The sequence below is a fragment of the Peromyscus eremicus genome, chromosome 4, assembly GCF_949786415.1.
Source record: "Peromyscus eremicus chromosome 4, PerEre_H2_v1, whole genome shotgun sequence".
NCBI lineage: Eukaryota > Metazoa > Chordata > Mammalia > Rodentia > Cricetidae > Peromyscus > Peromyscus eremicus.
Genome location: NC_081419.1, coordinates 138398157 through 138417500, shown reverse-complemented (window position 1 = coordinate 138417500; position 19344 = coordinate 138398157). Strand labels below are relative to the sequence as shown.

General features: G+C 45.9%; 1 protein-coding gene across 2 annotated transcripts in view; it reads left to right on the top strand.

Annotated features, from left to right (window-relative positions):
- Window positions 1-18254, top strand: part of Ncoa5 (nuclear receptor coactivator 5) — a 34349-nt gene extending 16095 nt beyond the window's left edge. The window contains exons 3-8 of one of the 2 annotated variants that reach the window (XM_059261917.1): window positions 5916-6242; window positions 8557-8672; window positions 9973-10099; window positions 15411-15610; window positions 16782-17102; window positions 17581-18254. In XM_059261917.1, the coding sequence (XP_059117900.1) occupies window positions 5916-6242; window positions 8557-8672; window positions 9973-10099; window positions 15411-15610; window positions 16782-17102; window positions 17581-18170 (1681 nt within the window). In that variant the 3' untranslated portion in view covers window positions 18171-18254. Of the gene's footprint in view, window positions 1-5915; window positions 6243-8556; window positions 8673-9972; window positions 10100-15410; window positions 15611-16781; window positions 17126-17580 lie in introns of both variants that reach the window. The other variant, XM_059261918.1, reaches the window with a different exon arrangement.
- Window positions 18255-19344: the final 1090 nt, after the last annotated feature.

Genomic DNA, 19344 nt, shown 5'->3' with positions numbered 1-19344 from the left:
TCTGTAACTCCCAAGATCTGACACCTTCACACAGAAATATATGCAGGCAAAACACCAATGCACATAAGTAAGAATAAATAAGTTATTAAAAACAAACAGATGAAGACAAAGTAAACGTACTGAAGTAAAGCAATGCTGTTCCGGTCACTGTCCTACCTGTGCTTCATTCTCTGGACACACCGGTAGGACAACAGTGGAATACAAGAATAGGTAGGGCAGGCAGATTAATCCGGAAAGACAGTGGCTTTTAAACTGTCAATCCCCTGGGCGCATACATCCAGGCAAAGCCGTGAGGTAATTCAGTGTCAGCAGTTGAAGTGCCTTTGTTGACTATCCCCAATCCTTCTGTGTGCCTTAGCACAGGGTTGCACTGTTCCGGGAATAAGGCTTGACACTGAACTGATGACCAGTATTTCCTTTAAGTCACACCATTATGTCTTCATTCTGTCTACTTTAAAACAAAATTCTGGCAAGGCCTTAACACTTGTTTGCTGGACTTTAACCTTGAGTGTCAAAACACCTATGTATCTTGGGGAGTTTTCACAGGATTATCACCTATTTAGATGTCTCTGTGAACACAATTCTGCTGGGCTTGCTCTGTGTTCAGTAATGTGCCTCCCTGATGACTCCAGCTGTCAAGGTATAATTCTGACACTGTTGGCCTGGCCAAGCATAGAATCTGCATGAGGGATCCCTACTCAGGATCACATTTCAGCCTGGATCTTTGTTGTACAACCCTTGGACTACTTCCTTAGATCACTTTAGTGTACTACATACTATCCAAGGTGTCTATAGCAGGTAAATAGGCATTGGTCTGCTTTCGGTGACTAAGTTACGATTCCCATGACCCAGATTTTTGAAGTTGCCATTTTCAGTCCATTTTGAAAACCCAGTTTTGCAGCACACCCCTGTGCCAATTTGACCTCAGATACTTCTGCTAACCCTTCCCTTTTGACCTAAGGAACAGTAAATAGAATGACTTCCTCCATACCAAAAGCTCTTCAGGGGATTTCCCCTTTCATTTGTGAAGGATATTGACCATATACCGCTCTGGTAAAACCACTGGGGATTAGCTCATCGGAAGTAACCTGGCCCTGGACAAATTTCCTATATGACCTGGGTATTTTCACTTGTCCGTGTGGCCTTAACTTCTTCCGTAATTGCCTGTTTCTTTGGTATGAGATTGCTCCAGCTTCAATGGCGTCACAGTGGAAGACTCTTCAGCTGTGGTTTAACCTCTTCAAGAAAAGTCATCAGCTCTCAAGAAGTGCCACATCTATCAACAGAGAAACCAGCGTGCTTCCTGGGGAGAAGCTTGAGCACCTAAAGAATTTGGATCTCTGAAGTGTGCATCTCACTGTACCCCGTTTTCTACATGTGTTTGGTGATTGAGTTCTACAAGTCCCTTATTTGTCACTGCCTGGGGCCATCATGGTGGAAGATCAACGCCACACCACATCTAACCTTTCTGATAATGGTATTTGTGGCAGGATCTGTGACAGAAATTTGAAGAGCTGATGAAGGATTTTTCTCAGGGTCAAATGAAGGCTGACCCTCCCAATACTGCTGTGGACACAAGAAGAGAGGAATCACTGACAGAAAAGAAAAGAAAGAAGATGGGGTCTTCCTCCTGAACCTCCCATACAGCCAAAGCCAAGGAACACTGTCCTGGATCTGACATTTCAAGCTTTCTGAAAAACAGCTCAAATCCGACTCAGCCTTTTAAGCCAACTGTCTGTCAGTTCTCTGCTTTCAAATGTCTAGTGTCCTCCAAGATCTTTTAGTCCCTAGCAAGGGAAGCCTGTCAACCAGAAGCATGTCACTTGCTGTTGAGCCATGGTTTTTCTCCTCACCCATCCCTGCCTTACTCTAGAATGTTCCCTGGTGATTTGATTGTCTCTTAAAACAAAGTATTTGCCTCTCCTTCCCTCTCCCCTGAATAGATCAAGAACATGGAGCAAAATTGTGCGTTGACCATGTGCCTCCCTCTGTGGCCTCTGGTGCTGCCTAACTGCTGTGTTCTGTTCCTCCGTGGTCTCGAGTGGTGTAGTACTTGACAATGTGCTGTTGTGGCTTCCCTTTGTAAAATACCGCTGGTGCCCTGCAGTGATCCTGTGAACGTTTTGTGCTCCAGAAACTGGCTTGTAACCTACTTACCGCCTGAGGTCAAGCTCCTCGTGCAGGAGTTTTGTCCTCTCCTAGCTCTGGATGCTGGACACAGTACTACCCTTTTGTTAACTGTGTTTTTGTTTCGAGGAAGATGGTGGGATCAGAAACAGGAGTGCCATTGCTCTGAGAATGTTGTTGTGTGGATTGTAGACTGGCCCTAACAGGGTTTTCTTATTTTGTTTTTGTCTCCACAACAACAGTGGTCTGCCATGTTGTTCATCTGGAGGAGGGAAGTGTTTTGCTTTTTTGTTTTGGAGAATTAGTGCCTTCACTGCCCTCACCACCACCACTCCTTTGCTCCCATCCAGTCCCCTTTGGGAATATTGCCCAAGAGAATTATTAGCTTTGTTGTACATGGACTTCAGAATCTTGGAGGGAGGGCAAGGAATGTTGTGCCATTACAAGAAGCATGGACCCAGGCTGTGAGGACAGGGTTGTTATGGTCAACCTGCAAAGGTAATCTCTACCAGGTAAGATGTTTCAGCGGAGTGGAAAGATTGAGAAGGACTGAGTTGGAGATGTAGATTGGTGGCAGCATGTAGGAGCACCACAAAAGTCAAAACAGTAATAACAAGAACCAGATATGGCATTCATAATTGTTGTAAGGCTGCAGATAACATGCTGTGACATGGGGTTCTTATCCACATTCTCCCAGCCCAAGGCCTGTGTGGTCTCTGGTCAGTCAGGCTCATGATATTTCAGCCCTGATTGCCATGAACACTTGAAATCTGATTCCACCTCTAATGACTACTTCTAATCACTCCCCAAGGCAGGTTTATCTGCCAATCATTAATAATCTAAAAATACTTTGTATTTGTCACTTCCTATCGTATCCTGACTGTTTGCCCACATTTTACCCTGCAGCAGATGTTCCACGTAGCAGGGGGGATTCTGTGATACAGCAGGGGAGCTTGGGCAGTCTTGGCTAGTCTGCACATGATTCTGGTAAAGAATGTTTGGCACCTATTCAAAACACCTGACTACCATTGACAGTGCCCACAAACCAAAGAGTACTGATGAGCCTTACAATAGAGGACCAGAATTGTCACAGCTGTTCTGGAAGCTCAGGCAGAAAGTTCTCTTGAACCTGGAGTTTAAGACCAGCCTAAACAACCCAACAAGTCCCTCATCTCAAAAAAAAAAAAAAAAAGTAGAAAACAAAATTGCATTTAAGTTGTTTTTGCTGTGGCTGTAAGATGAAGGGAAACCAAGGCTTTCACAAAACCAATGGCATTATGATAAATGCCTAGTATATGTAGTGGTGATGAATGCCAGAATCTCAACAGAACATGCTCTTGAGAGGCTTAGAGTTCAGTAAAATAGTTGAATTTATTAAACATTCCTGAACTCCTTGCTCTATCCTAGAGGCACAGCCTTCAAAACAGCATTTGTTGCTAGGGAATCCATGTGAACAGGTATTGCCATTCACTGCCTAAGGAAAGGCTGTGTTCCCAGATCCTGCCACTGGGCAATTTTGTTGTTGTTTTGTAAATAATATAAAGTGTATTTGCATACAGACAGCTGCTCTGTGATACAGTCTTAAAGGAATCCTGTTGTGTATGTGGTCCATTGTTGATTTAACTGTGCACTGCGTGACCGTTGTTACCTCAGGACAGTTTGCTAAGTGCAGTAATAGTATGTGTAGGAACGCATTTCTCTCAACATAGTTCTGTGTGGTATGTTTTTAGGGCAGAATCAGTTGACATCTTTATCTCTGTAGATTTTGCAGTCTACTAGGAAAGATACACTAGAAAGATATAGAGTGTAAATTCATACTGAATGATAGGAGAAAGTACAGACTAGTTGGGATGGGTGCAGCTCAGTGGTAGAGCACCCACTTTTAACATGCATGGTACATTGAGTTTAACCCCTAGTACCAACCCCAAAAACTGTAACCTGGAAGTTTTAGGGGCAGAAAGTAATTTTTTCCTCCTTCTGAGTCATGGTCTCGCTGTGTAGTTGGTTTGTACTCACTGTGTGTACTAGACTAGCCACAAAGCCATGCAGTCCTTCCACTGTAGCCTCCTGAGTTCTGGAGCTTCAGACGTGCTGCCACAGCTGGCAGCAGTTGTCAGGCTAACAAAGTCAGCCAGGCATGGTGGCACACACCCCTGTAATCCCAGCACTCTGTGGGAGACAGAGAAACTTAGGAGAAGTAGAGGATATGTCTCTATGGAAACCTAGAAAAGGAGTATGGGTCCATTCCTACTGCACCAGAGGATCAGGAAAGATCTAGGCTGGTTGTAATGAAAGGCCCCTATGGCAAGAAAGTGGTGACTTTTGCAAAAAGTGCAGTGGGGTTGGAGACGTTAAGAGTCTAAGATCATTCAGGCCCTTCCTAACCTTGGTGGAGATTTTTTTTTGTTGAATTTAAATACCGTGGGAAATGAACAAAAGGTTTTACTACATAAATGTTCCCTTAACAGCAGAAAGGAGAACTCTAGAAGGTTCTTAGTCTGGTTTAGGGGCTAAGTGAAGAGTTAGCATTCGGTGGTGCTGTGAAGGTAAAGTGGGCAGAGCTGACGCCAGTTTTTAGAGAAGGAAACTGATAGGATTTAGATATACAACTCGGAGCATGATGACATCCAGCTTTCTGGCTGGAGTGACTGTTAGCTGTGTCATTTACTGAGGTGGAAAGCTGGGGGAGAGCCTGTTTGTTGTGGAAGATCAAAAGTTTAGGGCAGGCTTTATGGAGGAAGTAATCCTGTTTGTGGGTCAGACATAAGACGTTGTACAAAGATGAGTGCCAGATGGAGGTGAATCACAGACCTGGAGGCTTTAGCAAGGAGAAAGCACTTTCGAGGAAGGTCTGAGGAAGTGGCTGGAAGATGGCACGTGGGCTTACCTGTGAGAGTTGGGGGGCACTTAGATTCATCTAAGAAATAGAGAAACCATGTGAACAAAAGTATGTAGACAGGTATGTTTGTGAATTAAGTCATAAAAGCAACTCAGGTTGAGCCAGTAAAAAGGGAGGAAATAGTGAAAAAGGACCTAGCTAGATTCTATGTGAACCCTTAGATTGCAAGAGCTGCTACCAGTAGCAGTACCAGAGCTGAATTTCAGAACTATTTAACTTGACATACCAAGCTGCTCGCTCTTTCCTTGTGATTTGAATGTCTGCTAGGTACTGCAACTGGTTTTCTAAACTTTAAAATGATTCCTCTGGTGACTTTGTATGAGATTGTGTCTGAGCAGAGTGACAGAAATGGGGTAACTGTCCTTAAAATTCCAGTCCTGCTCTCACTGTTGAAGTGCTGTGTTTGAAAGACTTGAAGGATGGCACTTTCTCCCATAAAGAGCTGGAAGGTTGGTTTTTCCTTTATGAGCCTTGGCCCTTACTGTGCCCGACAGTTCTGACCCGTAAAGTCTTTTTTAGATAATGGTCATGGAGGAAAATAGACTTTAGGGGAAAGCGCTGTCACTTTGAAAACCTGTTGTGACTGAAGAGATAATTTTGCATGTGTCAGAAGCACTGAGTAACGCCTGAAGCCAGATGACTACTACTACAGCCACAGCTTTTGGCTTTTTGTTATGCATACTTTCTCTGATACTGTAATCTTTTGAGGTTCTGCAACCTTCTAGGACTTATTGCTAACAAGATGGGTGACTGTCCTAAAATTTTTAGTTATGTTCTTGCTGTATTTCAGAGAAAAATACTTGGAGGGAGGTGGCATCTCTTATAAAGAGCTGAAGGGTTGGACACCCAAAGTTTCTTTGTCTTAGCATGTTTTTGCTCACTCCCACAGGGATCAATATGGTTTTGGAGATAGTCGAGATACAAGGCGTGATCGCTCTCCTATTCGAGGAAGTCCAAGGCGAGAATCCAGGGATGGCAGAAATGGACGGGATGCCCGGGATAGCAGAGACATTCGAGACCCTCGGGAGTTGCGGGACCACAGAGACAGCCGAGACATTCGGGATCACAGAGACAGCAGAAATATACGTGATGCTCGGGACCTGAGGGATTTTCGGGACTTCCGTGATCTAAGAGACTCTAGAGATTTTCGAGATCATCGAGACCCTGTGTATGACAGATACAGAGACATAAGAGACTCCCGAGACCCTCTGTACAGGTATGTCCAGAGCTTGCCCTTCTGCCTTTTTGTTTGGTGGCACTTACCGAAAACTCTATATAAGTAACCTTAAATTTCCTTATATCCTATCAAGTAGCGTTCAGTAAGTTGGCTGAATATGTAAACGATTAATGAATTGTGCTTATTAAATGCACCTGGAGCCAAGTGGCGGTAGCATACTCCTTTAGTCCCAGCATTCAGGAGGGAGAGGCAGGCAGATCTCATTAGTTCAAGGACAGCCAGGGCTACACAGAGACACCTTGTCTCCAAACAAACAAACAAGCATCTGGATCTGTCCGTGTTGTGAAAGACAGTGTTGTACAATGGAAGCAGAAGTAGGGTGAGTTAGGTTGACCACACAAGAACACAGGGAATACCTAGGTAGCCAGCAGATACGCGAAAGGCGTTCCACATCGGGAGTCATCAGCAAGTGCAGATGAAAGCCACAGTGAGAACCCACTTCACACCTGCTTGGATACCTTTAATGATTTTTGGGAAAGATGCAGAAAATAATTATTAGCAAGATATGTACAGTTGTATATAGTTACATGGTTTAATGGCCAGGTGTGGTAGCGTATACCTGAGATCCAGCATAGGGAGATGAAGCAGGAAGACAGTTCAAACCACTGAAAAATGGCTCAGGAGTTCTTTATTCAAGAGCATGGTCTAGGGAAATGGCTTGGACAGTGAAGGATCTGCTGCACAAGCATGAGGACCTAAGTTCCGATCCCCAGCCCCCACCAACAGCCAAGCATGAAATCTGCATCTGTAGCCACAGCACTGAGGTGGTAGAGACAAGTGGATCCCTGGAGTTCTTGGCCAGCTATCTTTGACAAATAGATAAGCTCCAGGTTCAACGAGAGTCTCTTTTTCAAAAAATAATGTGAAGCGCAATCATAGAAGGCACAGGACAGCAACCTTTGGCCTCCAAACACTCAGTGCAGACACCGCACTCACTAAGTTAAAGAACTGAGGAGGATTCAGATAATCATGTATGAGTGTGCATAGCAGCACTATCAATATAAATCACAGGCAAAAACAGCCTAAATATTCATCAGCAGATGATTGGATTAGAAGTGTTAGATACTACCCATATCATACAATGGAATTACGTTCAGTCTTAGGACTGAATAAAATGCTGGTAATGTTAAGACACAGAGAGACACTGAGAACATTATACTAAGTAAAGTAAGCCACACACAGAAAAGCAGATACTGTGTTGAGTCCACTTACTTGAAATCCTTGGAATGGGCAGATCCATAAAGACATGAAATAGAGATTTCCGGGGCTAGGGAAAGCAGACAATTGATGAAGAATTCTCTTTGAGATTGTCTAACAATTCACAATGGATAAAGGTAACAGCTATATGGCATTGGGATTGTAGTACCGATGAAGTGTGCACTTAGAAGGTTTAATGCCCGTTATGGTGATGCACACCTGTGATACCAGCACAGGAAAAAGAGGCAAGGACGTTCAAAGCCAGCCTTGGCTGTAGAGCAAGTTCAAGGCCACATGAGATCCTGCTGAAAAAAAAAGTTTAAAAAATGGCAAATTGTTGATACTTTACTATAGTTTTTTAAAGATTTATTTTATATATATATATATGTATATATACACACACACACACACATATATATATATATATATATATATATATATATGAATGAATGAGTGCTGTATCTGCATGTATGACTTTATGCCAGAAGAAGGCATCAGATCCCCTATAGATAGTTGTGAGCCACCATGTGGTTGCTGGGAATTGAACTCAGGACCTCTGAAAGAACAGCCAGTGCTCTTTAACTACTGAGCCATCTCTGCAGCCCCCTTAGTACAGTTTTTTTAAAAGTGCAGAGAAGAGCTGGGCGGTGGTGGTGCACGCCTTTAATCCCAGCAGCAGTCGGGAGGCAGAGCCAGGGGGATCTCTGTGAATTCTAGGCCAGCCTGGTCTGCAGAGCGAAATCCAGGACAGACACGAAACTACATGGAGAAACTCTGTCTCGAAAGACCAAAAAAAAAAAAAAGTGCAGGGAAGAAAGGTGAGGAAGGCATGAAGGTTCCTCCCACAGCCATTTTTCATTTGCTCAAGAGCTGTCTTTACACCATCTCTTTTCATCCTAAATCCCCATCATTTTGTGAGCTGAGTTAACTTAGTCACAGCCCCAGAGACAATAAACAGGTCCTACATACAAACCTGTATCCCAAAATCACAGCTGTGACTGCCTTGGAGGGACTTTGGTTTTGAAGTATTCTTTGCATCTGATTTTTGCAAGATAGGACAGAGTTGTAACTTGAGAAATTGTCCTTAACTTTTCAGGAGAGAAGGCTCTTACGACCGCTATCTGAGGATGGATGACTATTACCGGAGAAAGGATGACTCTTACTTGGACCGGTACAGAGACAGCTTTGATGGCAGAGGCCCTCGGGCAAAAGGTGAAGTCGCAGCAGTGTGTGTTCCCCCCCATTACTGGGGGAGAGTCATTCATGGACACCAGCACCTCCACACTCAGGGCTTAGTGACCCAGCCATGCAACCCACAAATGTTAATGTTGATATTGAAATGCAAATTAGCACCCTCCTGTAGGTTAGCCATCCCACAGGAAATGAGAAAGTCCAGCAATGAGAAGGAGCAGAAGATGGCAGGGGAAGATTCTGAGACTTACTTACTGCCCTTTTGCTTGTTTTGCAGCTAACTGACCACACGTATGGTGTGTGCTTTTGTGTGTCTCTATCGTTCTTACCTAACAGCTTCTCTTTTAGGTAAAAACAAGCATGTGTGTTATTTTTTTAGAACCTAGGTTTCTCAGCTCTGTCTTCAAATTTTTCTCTTTGTTTCCGTACTGGCCGGTTAAGAGGTGTTCTGGAGTATACACACTCTTGCTCATTTGACCAGCACTGGGCATTATAAAAATGCGCTCCGGTTGGTTTGTTTGTTCAAAGAAAGTCCACAAAAATTCACATTGGAATAGTAATGAAATATACCTGCCAAGTGGGCAGAAGTTAAAAGAATAACCCAACCAGTGTGGGAAAGGTATTCAGAGAAATAGGCAATGGCTGATTTACGTTTTGGTTTTGAGACAGTCTGTTATAGCCCAAACCTGCCTTCACCTCCCTGACATATACTATTTTGTCCAACTTTTTTCTTTCTTTTTATTTATTTATTTTATTTTATTTTTTTAAACAAAGTAGCCTTTGCTGGCCTGCAGCTCAATGTGTAAGCCATGCAGACTTTGAACTCAACAGTCCTCCTACCTCAAACTTCCAAGTGCTGGGATTATACAGGCATGAGTCACCACATTGGCTAATCCACCTTTTTTTACGTAGTTAACAGCCTTTCTTGGGATTGGTTTAGTAGTAGAATCATATAAAGCATTACAGTGACTGTGGTCTGTCACCTATGGTTTCATCTTGATGGATATAATAAAATAGTAGGGGGCTGGAGAGATGGCTCAGAGGTTAAGAACACTGGCTGCTCTTCCAGAGGTCCTGAGTTCAATTCCCAGCAACCACATGGTGACTCACAACCATCTGTAATGAGATCTGGCTCCCTCTTCTGGCCTGCAGGCAGAACACTGTATGCATAATAAATAAATCTTTAAAAAAAAAATAAGATAGTAGAAAATAGTAAAAATGGTTAATTTTGAGAGATATACATGAGGATTCATTCAGAATGTCTTAGTTACATTATGGAAGGACAGACCTTACTTCCATTTTCCCTGCTGGTATCTTGCAGAGCGTTTGAAACGTGAGGAACGACGTAGAGAGGAGCTTTATCGTCAGTATTTTGAGGAGATCCAGCGGCGCTTTGATGCTGAGAGGCCTGTGGACTGCTCTGTTATTGTGGTCAACAAACAGACTAAGTAAGAACCAGTGCTTGGTTCTCCTTGGTGTGAAAAAGGGTCAGAAAAATGGAGGGGTTGCTTAGCACTCCACTAGACAGGTGTCTTCTTAGCTTAGCAAACCTCCTGAAGACAAAGCTTTGTTTTCCTGGTTTGTGTGTCTGTGTCTGTGTCTTTGACTTTCTTTCTCTCAGTGTATATGTATACGTATGTGTTTGGGTGCTACAGAAGCCAGAGGACAGCCTTGTTCCTTTGAGAAGGGGCCTCTTAGCACGCCTTTAATCCCAGCACCTAAGGGGCAGAGGCAGGTGGATCTTTGTGAGTTCAAGGCTAAACTGGTCTACAGAATGAATTCCAGGACAGCCAGACTACCCAGAGAAACCCTGTCTCATAAAAACTAAAAAGAAAGAGAGAGAAATGGAAAAAGGGCCTCTTACTGAACCTAGAACTACTATTATCTGTTAGGTTGTGATGCTTACTCAGCTCGCACTCTCAACTGCTAAGCCGTTTCCCCAGCCTTCTCGCCAAGGATTCTTCCAGAGGTCCTAGGTTTTCCTGTGAGACTAGGCTGGCTTACTCTAGCTCCTATCTCTGACTTGGTCACTTTGGACAGGGGCCCAGAATATTGTCATTTACTAGGGCTGGGTTATATGCCATAGATTTAGAGATGAGATCAGCCCTTAGAACCGCATGAACTAAGAGTGAGAATGGGAATATATTCTAGTCAAGAAAAGTAATACATCTCCCCCACTTCTGCAAGGGACAGCCTTGCATGGAGTGAAGTTTGGCCTTCCTCAAGTGTTAGGTGACCACATTTGCCATAGCTGTGTTCTGTGTCCCCATGTAGTTTGTAAATCTGTGTATTTTCTAGCTGTTTGCAGTTACAAAAGCTCATTTCAAAGGTGTAGTGGCTAGGAAAGTCTGTGTTAAGACACCAGCCATCAGACAGAAGTTCACAGGCTTTGGGTTGTCTTGCTTTGTCTAGATGCCAGATAAACAGCCATCATTTTCTGAGCACCTACCCTATATGACCCCCTGAGTGCTTTACCCCATACGACCCCCTGGGTGATTTTCATAAATAGTTTTTATCATCACTGTAATTGTATGTATGTCATTCAGCAAGGGGTAGGTAGGTGAGGAGTGAGTGGGGAGAGGGCTAGGTATTGGGCTACAGTAGTAATAAGCAAACAGTTAGTCCCATCTGCCTATAGCTCTCACAACCTAGTGAGGAAGGTGACAAAAAAAAGTATATAAATGAGTCTTGGGCCAGGAAAAGGTCAGGGGTTTAAGTTGGAGTCATGTTCCTGATCCACCGGCTTCAGAAGAAAAAAGCTGAGTTTGGTTAAGAGATAAAGGACTTGCTGGTGGCTTCACAACTTCACAAATAAATGCTGTAACTGAAATGCAAACACATTTCTAGCATCAGAACCCAGGCTCTCTTCCCATTGTGTTCCCATGTAGCCTCCCCAAGGGATGAGAAAGAAGTACAGCAGGTCTTAGGAAGCAGTTGGTTTTAGACTAGAGAATCAGTCAGAAGAAAGGTATCAGCTGGTCATAGTGAGGCATGCCTATAGTCTCAGCATTTCAGAGTAGAGGTAGAATTGCTTCAAGTTCAGGTCTAGCCTGGGCTATATGGTAAGATCCTGTTTTGAGATGCATACACATACTTCAGAATCCCGGGACTGCCGCACTGCAGGACCTGTGTAGTATATGCAGCATGTGCAGCCAGTATACATAAGGAGACCCTACTGGTGGAAGAGAAAGAAGTTGAGATTTCTGCCTTCCAGGCAGAAACTGACCAATAAATATTCTTGATCATTAATACTGTCTATTCAAGCAAGTTCATCAGATGCTCTGGACAAAAGGAGATAGGAAAGCTTGACAGGTCTTGGTGAACTAGAACCTGGAAAGGAGCTGCACACCAATTTCATCTCAGTGAACAAGATCTGACCCAAGGCCAGCTTCATCAGGAACCTTGGCTTTATTACCAAGTCTAGGATCAGAATTTCCATGCAGGCTCTGCATGCTAGTACAGAGTACTTCATGACTGCCCAGTTTGGTGTTGGTTTCTATTCTCCACATCTGGTTGCTGAGAAATGACTTCAGTCACTGTAGACGGAAGTTTTTCTCCCTGCCCGCGGGCACCCAGATAACCAGTCAGAGGCTTAATATTAATTACAACCTGTTTGGCCTATGGCTCAGGCTTATTGCTAGCTCTTGCATCTTAAGTCAGCCCATTTTATGATTCTGTGTATTGCCACGTGGCCAGTGGCTTACCAGTAATTACACATCTTGTTTCTTGGGCGACTGGAGCGTATCTGCTCTGACCCTGCCTTTTTTTCTTCCTGTATCTCTCTTAGATTTTCCCACCTGGCTGTCTTCCTGTCTTGCCATAGGCCAGGACAGCTTCTTTATTAACCAGTGGTAGCAACACATACTCACAGTGTATAGAAAGACCATACCACAGCACTTCCCTTTCTATCTAATCAAAAGGAAGGTTTTCATTTTAACATAGTAAAATTACATACAACAAAACAGTTATCAAGTAAGAATTTAGTTACAATATCTAGTCTGTTTGTATTTGACAAGATTAAAGAAAATTATCTATCCTATATTTTTTTGAGTCTAAAGTTTCATATCTAATTTACCTTTTATCATAACTAAGGAAAACTATAACTATGTAGTCTTCAACTGCATCAAAGACCCCAGAAGGATAAAATATTATTACCTAAGTAAACAGGAAGTGCATTGTAAGCAAATTCCAAAATTCTGGAAATGACAGAGACATCAGGCTGCTGGACAGTCATCCGAAGTGCCTGTGCAACGTTGGGGCATCTATCTTCAGCCTATAGGCCTAGAGTCTCTGGCAGACTTTTTAGTCACCAAACATGATATTGATGAACACTGTGGCTGCTAAGCCTGGACTGTTGGCATGGTGGACTGATGGGGAACCTGTGGGTTAGAGGACAAAGGTTCTACTGCATCAGAAAGAGGGCTGAACCTGGTGCTTAGAGGGAAGATGAGTAAAGAAGGTTGTGAAGAAATGGTCCCGGTTTTTTCTGTGTGATAGTCAGCAGTGATGAGGCTGAAGACCAAGAAGAGACAGAAAAAGGAAAGGAGTCTGGTCCAGAACCTGTGGTCCGTGCTGCGTTCCACGGAAGAGGCAGAGGAAAAGGAGGATGGTGATGAGAGTCACCACTCAAGAGCTTGACAGAGCAAAGCCTGTTTGCAAGAGATCCTGGGGACGTCAGAATGAAGAGTGCCCTAAGTACTCCGGCAGCAGTGGGGAAGAACACTGGGCTGCATAACCACAAGTTAGCCCCTGAGGATCTGTTTCACTAGAGCCTTCATGGATTCCAAGGATCTCCCCCAAGTAGTTCCTGTGAACTGTAGCAAAGCCAAATTTAGAAAGCGATCGGAAAGAATTTGGTTTAAAAAAAATGCTTAGAACTGTTTATTCATTAAAGTGGTAGAAGAAGGGCTGCTCTTCAGAAGACCGGGGTTCAGTTCCCAGCACGCACATGGCAGCCGACAACCCTCTTTAATTACAGTTCCAGAGAATCCAGTGTCCTCTTCTGGCCTTCCAGGACAGCACCAGGTACATGGTGCACAGACATACATGCAGACAAGACACTTAAACACATAAAATAAAAGTGTTTGAAGTGTAATAAATAAACTGGTAGAAGATAAACTGCAAAAAGTTTTAGGAAGCCCCTCCAAATTAGATGCTTTCACAGTTTTTATGATGCAACATGGCTGCTTCTTGAGATAAGGTGGTTTCTTCTAAAGACCAGATGGAAAAAAACAAACACATGTTTTCTCCCAGGGGAGCCCTTGGTGGACCATCTCTACGGAGTGGCTCAGAAGTGATCTGTGTGAATAAGCTCATTAGTGGGTGCTGTGTCCAATAGCTGAAGAGTTTTGAGGGGAAGGTGTGTCAATTACCAGAGACGGCTTGGAACTTCCGGTAGATAGATAAATAGGAAGAGAAGATAAAGTTTGAAAACTTAGCAAAATTATGAAAGCTATCTTAGCAAAAGGTCGAAAAGGTGATTGTGTCAGATCTCTTGGCGACATCCTCATGCTGTTGTTGTCATGAGCACTTATGGGTAGACAGCAAATAATGGAAAAATCATGGAGGTTTGACCCCTGAGAAACAGCCCAGCCTTGGGGATTAAAAGACAACCAAAGACCCACTGGAGAGCCACCCTGACCGCTCCATTTCTGACACCTGAAGGCAGAAGTGGCAAGTGTGGAGGACCTGGGCATTTTGCTGTCTGGAACCATGCCCCTGTCCTGTGGCTTCTGTTGGGAAGCTCCCAGGATGCACTCTTACCTAGTAGGCCCTTTAGAGTGCTCAGAGTCCCCAGTGTTGGGGGCGTGGTCCCACTGCTGACAACACATCATACATGGAAGGAGCAACAGCCTTCACCAGAAGAAGAAGGTCTGCCCGTGCTCAGTGCCCCTTCATTCCTTCTGATGAGATCTTTTCCATGATTAACATCTGAATGGCATGAGAACGAAGGTGAAGATGGATTTCTTTAAGTGAGACTGATGAGTCAGGCATCGAAGTGAAGCTGGTGATGCTTTTTCTAGTGTCACTTCATACTGAAGCCATTAACTTTATGGTCCAGAGTAGTTAGCTATGAAGCTGAGGTCCTTAGCAGACCAAATCTTTGCTCATGGAAGTGTTTGTGCTATGTCTTGAGGTTTAAAGACTTATGTGAAATGGCTCACATTTCTTCTAGTATGCCTTTTTTACAATTCCCTGTGGTTAATTTGTGGACTCGTCCTCTGGAAACAGTTTGTTGAGGTAAACTCAGTGAGAGTTATTCTCCATGAGGCTTGTTTTCCAAAATAAAGTGCCAGAAATGGAATTCCCAAGGTCTGTACAGGCTGGTTTGGACTAACAGCAAAACTTCTGAACAGAAACAGAGTGTCCAGTAGCAGTCAGCTTTAGCAGGTAAATGAGATGGAGGGATGTGTGTGAAATACTAACTGGCAATCTCCTTCTATGCCCATAGGCAACTTAAAACCATTCTAGAATTGGTGTCGCACGCCTTTAATCCCAGGACTTGGAGAGGCAGAGGCAGACGTATATCTGTGAGTTCGAGGCCAGCTTGGTCTACAGAGCGAGATCCAGGATTGCTTCACAGAGAAACTCTGTCTCAAAAAACAAACAAACAAAAAAACCCAAAACATTCTAGAAGCCTAACACCAGCTGGGCTAGAGTCTGAGTTCTGAGAAGGAGACACCAATGGCTGAGGTCCAGCAGGGTGCAGATTGAGATGTGACTAGGGAGTGCTCACGGGGATCCTGTTTGTTCTTACAGAGATTATGCTGAGTCTGTGGGGCGGAAGGTACGAGACCTCGGCATGGTTGTGGACCTGATCTTCCTCAACACCGAGGTGTCGCTATCACAAGCACTGGAGGACGTCAGCCGAGGAGGGTCTCCCTTTGCCATTGTCATCACCCAGCAGCACCAGATTCACCGCTCGTGCACAGTCAACATCATGTTTGGAACGCCACAAGGTACGGAGGCCCAAGTAGTCCACATTCCCAGAGATAGTCCCCAACACAGTGATTCTGTGCCCTGCTTGTGAGAAGTGGGTTTGGGGGAATGGCTGAGGTGTTTCAGCTCCAGTGTGGCAAACCCTTCTTGTGCTGCCCAGGAAGGAGACTCTGGTCATCCTGTTTTCCTTGGTGTTCTCGGATACTGTTCTGGACCTGCCCACAAGCTGTTCAACAGCCAGTTCTGAGGGAGAGGCAGGTGGTTTGTAGCATTCACTGATTTCCATGGTGTCAGTGTTCTCACTGTGTCCCGTCTCCAGCCACCAATGTGACATCACTGAAGGGACTGGTGGGGAAAATGTGCACACCTGGTTCCCAGCGAAGTCTGGCTTAGGCGTCTGCTACCTGAAATGCAGCTCCTGGGGACGACTGTCAGTCAGTGTGCTGGAGAAGCAAGTAAAGGAGTTATGAGGCCGGAGGCGGCTCTGGTCCTCCAGAGAGGAAGGACAGGATCCTTCAACTCATCCTTCAAAGTAACTTGGAGTGCCCAAGCATTGAGGCTCAGCTACCCATGCTCTTAAAGCCTAGCTCCCCTTTCCACCCTGCCCAGGGTCTCTGTTGGCCTGGCTGTCACACCCCTAGTCACAGGGTCTGTTAGAATCTCTGAGGAGCGATCCTTAGTTTGTGTGAGGGTGTGTATGTAAGGTTCCAAGAAGTGTCCTCACCACTCTGCCAGACTCCTGCACCATTGAGAAGAGGTGGTTATTTGGGTTACAATCTGATCTTAGTCCATGACTTTTGAACTGATGAATTTGAAAGCAGTGGTAGCTCTGCCCTGAGGAGCACAGCGAGGAACCAGGCTTGACAGGCTTCTTCGGCCTCCTGCTGCTGTCTAGAGACTGCAGGGCCGCTCCCCATGTGGTCTGTGTGACTCAGTGGGAGGCTCTTGTGCTCCTTTGGTTTTTACCACAGGCCTGTGATCCAGGAATCTCCCTGAAGAAATAGCTCTGTAGAGGGATGTCCCACACTGAAGAGCCCTGCTCTGTCCCCCGGCCCACCTTACTGTAGGCTCAAGGCTTCTTGCCATTGAAGTGCTTCTCTGCTTCGAGAACAAGGAAGGCTTGGCACAATGCAGCAGTGGGCACTTGGATCTGTCATGGGAGAAAATAACTTGTGTCGTTCCCTCCCACAGAGCATCGCAACATGCCCCAGGCAGATGCCATGGTGCTGGTGGCCAGAAATTATGAGCGCTACAAGAATAACCGTCGGGAGAAGGAACGTGAGGAGATTGCCCGACAGGCAGCCAAGATGGCTAATGAAGCCATTCTCCAGGAAAGAGATCGTGGAGGCCCTGAGGAGGGAGGTCGTGGGGGGCACCCTCCAGCCATCCAGAGCCTCATCAACCTCCTGGCAGACAACAGATACCTCACTGCCGAGGAAACAGACAAGATCATCAACTACCTGCGGGAGCGGAAGGAGCGGCTCCTGAGGAGCAGCGCCGACTCTCTGCCTGGTGAGCTACGTGGCAGGGCCGAGGTGAAGTTCTCACTCTGCATTTCTCTCATCCTGTGCTCTGGTGGGAGGGTGGCATGCCCGGGGTTCTCGGGTGGGTAAGGGAAATGAGCCATCCATTGGCTTCTCCCACAAGCCGTGCACGCTGATGATGCTGTTAACGATGCTCTAGATTCACTGCTGAGCTCTGCTCCCTGGAGTTGGGCTAGTGGGGGATAAACTAGTGTTGTTGGCACCCTGGAAGCCATGATGGATGGCCCTTGTTTATTTATTTATCCCTTTTTTCAAGCAATTTTCTGGGGCACTGGGCTGCTTTCTGTGAAACAGTCCATATCCTGAGATGGCCCTTTTGGAATTTGTTGTTATTGTCTGTACTGTGTGATTGTTGTGATGTATGATTGCTATTCTTCCTTTGGCTGCCCAGCCTCCTGCCCTAAGGGGGCACTCTCAACCAGATGCCTCCCTCTTCTGTCTTCCAGGCCCGATTTCCCGCCAGCCACTCGGGGCGGCCTCGGGTACCTCGCTGAAGACACAAGCAAGTTCCCAACCGCTTCAGAGCGGCCAAGTGCTCCCCTCTGCTACACCCACTCCAGCCGCACCCCCCACCTCCCAGCAAGAGCTTCAGGCCAAAATCCTCAGCCTCTTCAATAGTGGCACGGTTGCGGCCAACAGCAGCTCTGCATCCCCCTCAGTTGCTGCCGGAACCTCCCAGAACCAGAATTTTTCCACAGCAGCAAACAGCCAGCCTCAGCAAAGACCACAGGCCTCAGGAAATCAGCCTCCAAACATTGTGGGACAGGCAGGGTCTGCTCGGAACATGGGCCCCAGGCCTGGGGCTCCTTCCCAAGGGCTCTTTGGTCAGCCTTCCAGTCGCCTGGCACCTGCCAGCAACATGGCTAGCCAGAGGTCTGTATCTTCCACAGGTATTAACTTTGACAATCCAAGTGTACAGAAGGCTCTGGACACCCTGATCCAGAGTGGCCCTGCCCTCTCCCACCTGGTTAGCCAGACTGCAGCACAGGTGGGCCGGCCCCAGGCCCCCATGGGCTCTTACCAGAGGCATTACTGAGGCGCCAGCGGTCCACTGTCCTTAGTCCCTTTCCCTCCCACTTCATCCTAAGTAGAGATGTTTGGAAGTGGTGTTCACAGTCTCCGGAGGGGTCGACATCAGATATCCTAAGTTTCTCGCTCCGCTCCTTCCTGCGGCTGTTGCTTACCACTTAACAGAATCAGAACTTAGACTGCTCTCGGAGCTGTATTTTTTGTTTGGGTAGAAAATAAGTATCCCTGGAGTCTAGGCTCAGCTTTTGTCTGATGGGGTTGCTCTGGTCCCTGCTTGGTGGATTTGAAGGAAGACAGGAAGAAGCCAAACCCTGGCTGCCCCAGTTTGGAGCACCATTTGTGGAGTCAGTGGTCACAGCCTTTGTTTCCACCTCCACACATGAGCTAGAACTGAGCTGCCTGGCTCACAGAGGATCAGGTTGGCCTCGGCAGGCAATGTCATCACTGCCCCATCAGAGAGCGGAACTCCACTCAAGGACTCAGATTGGCTACTCGGAACTGGGGAAGAGTGGCATGGCAGCCACAGAAGAGAGGACTCTTGTGCCTGCGTCACAATGGTCCCTTGGGGGTTGGTTTGGTTTTGTAGTTTTCCATTTTCTTGGAGGGTCTCCAGATGAATGAGCGGCTCACTCAGCACGTTGACATGAACTGTGACTGGGACCCACTGCTCCCCACAGCGTTAGTCAGCACCTTTCTGTCCAGCAGCACCCAGTCGGTAAGCACTGAGAGGGCAGCTCCAGACTCTGGCACTGGACACCATGTTTCCAGTGGTTTATTCTGAGCCCCAGGCTTTTGTGTTCCTCCAGACCCCTGTTCCCTTCCTGATGAGCAATAGGTAGGGACCATTTGATGTGGGACTGTGGGAGCTGGAGATGTCCTTAGACAACATTCGTGACTTCTGAGACAGAGGGCACTTGGACACTTGGAGGGCTCTGGCTGCCACCTTGAATGGAGCCAAAGGAATGCACCTTTCCCTTTGGGAAAGACTGCTCATTAGAACCCTGTGGATCAGGTCTGCGGGAGAGGAGGGCCTGGCAAGGCAAGCAAGTGGTAGCTCCAGCTGAGTCCCTTGCCAGGGCCTGAGCAAACCAGTTTCAAAATCCAAGGTCCCCAAATGGCAGCAGTTTATGTTCTGATCTGTTCGTGTTAAATGGTGGGTTTCCCCCCCTCTTTGGAACTCT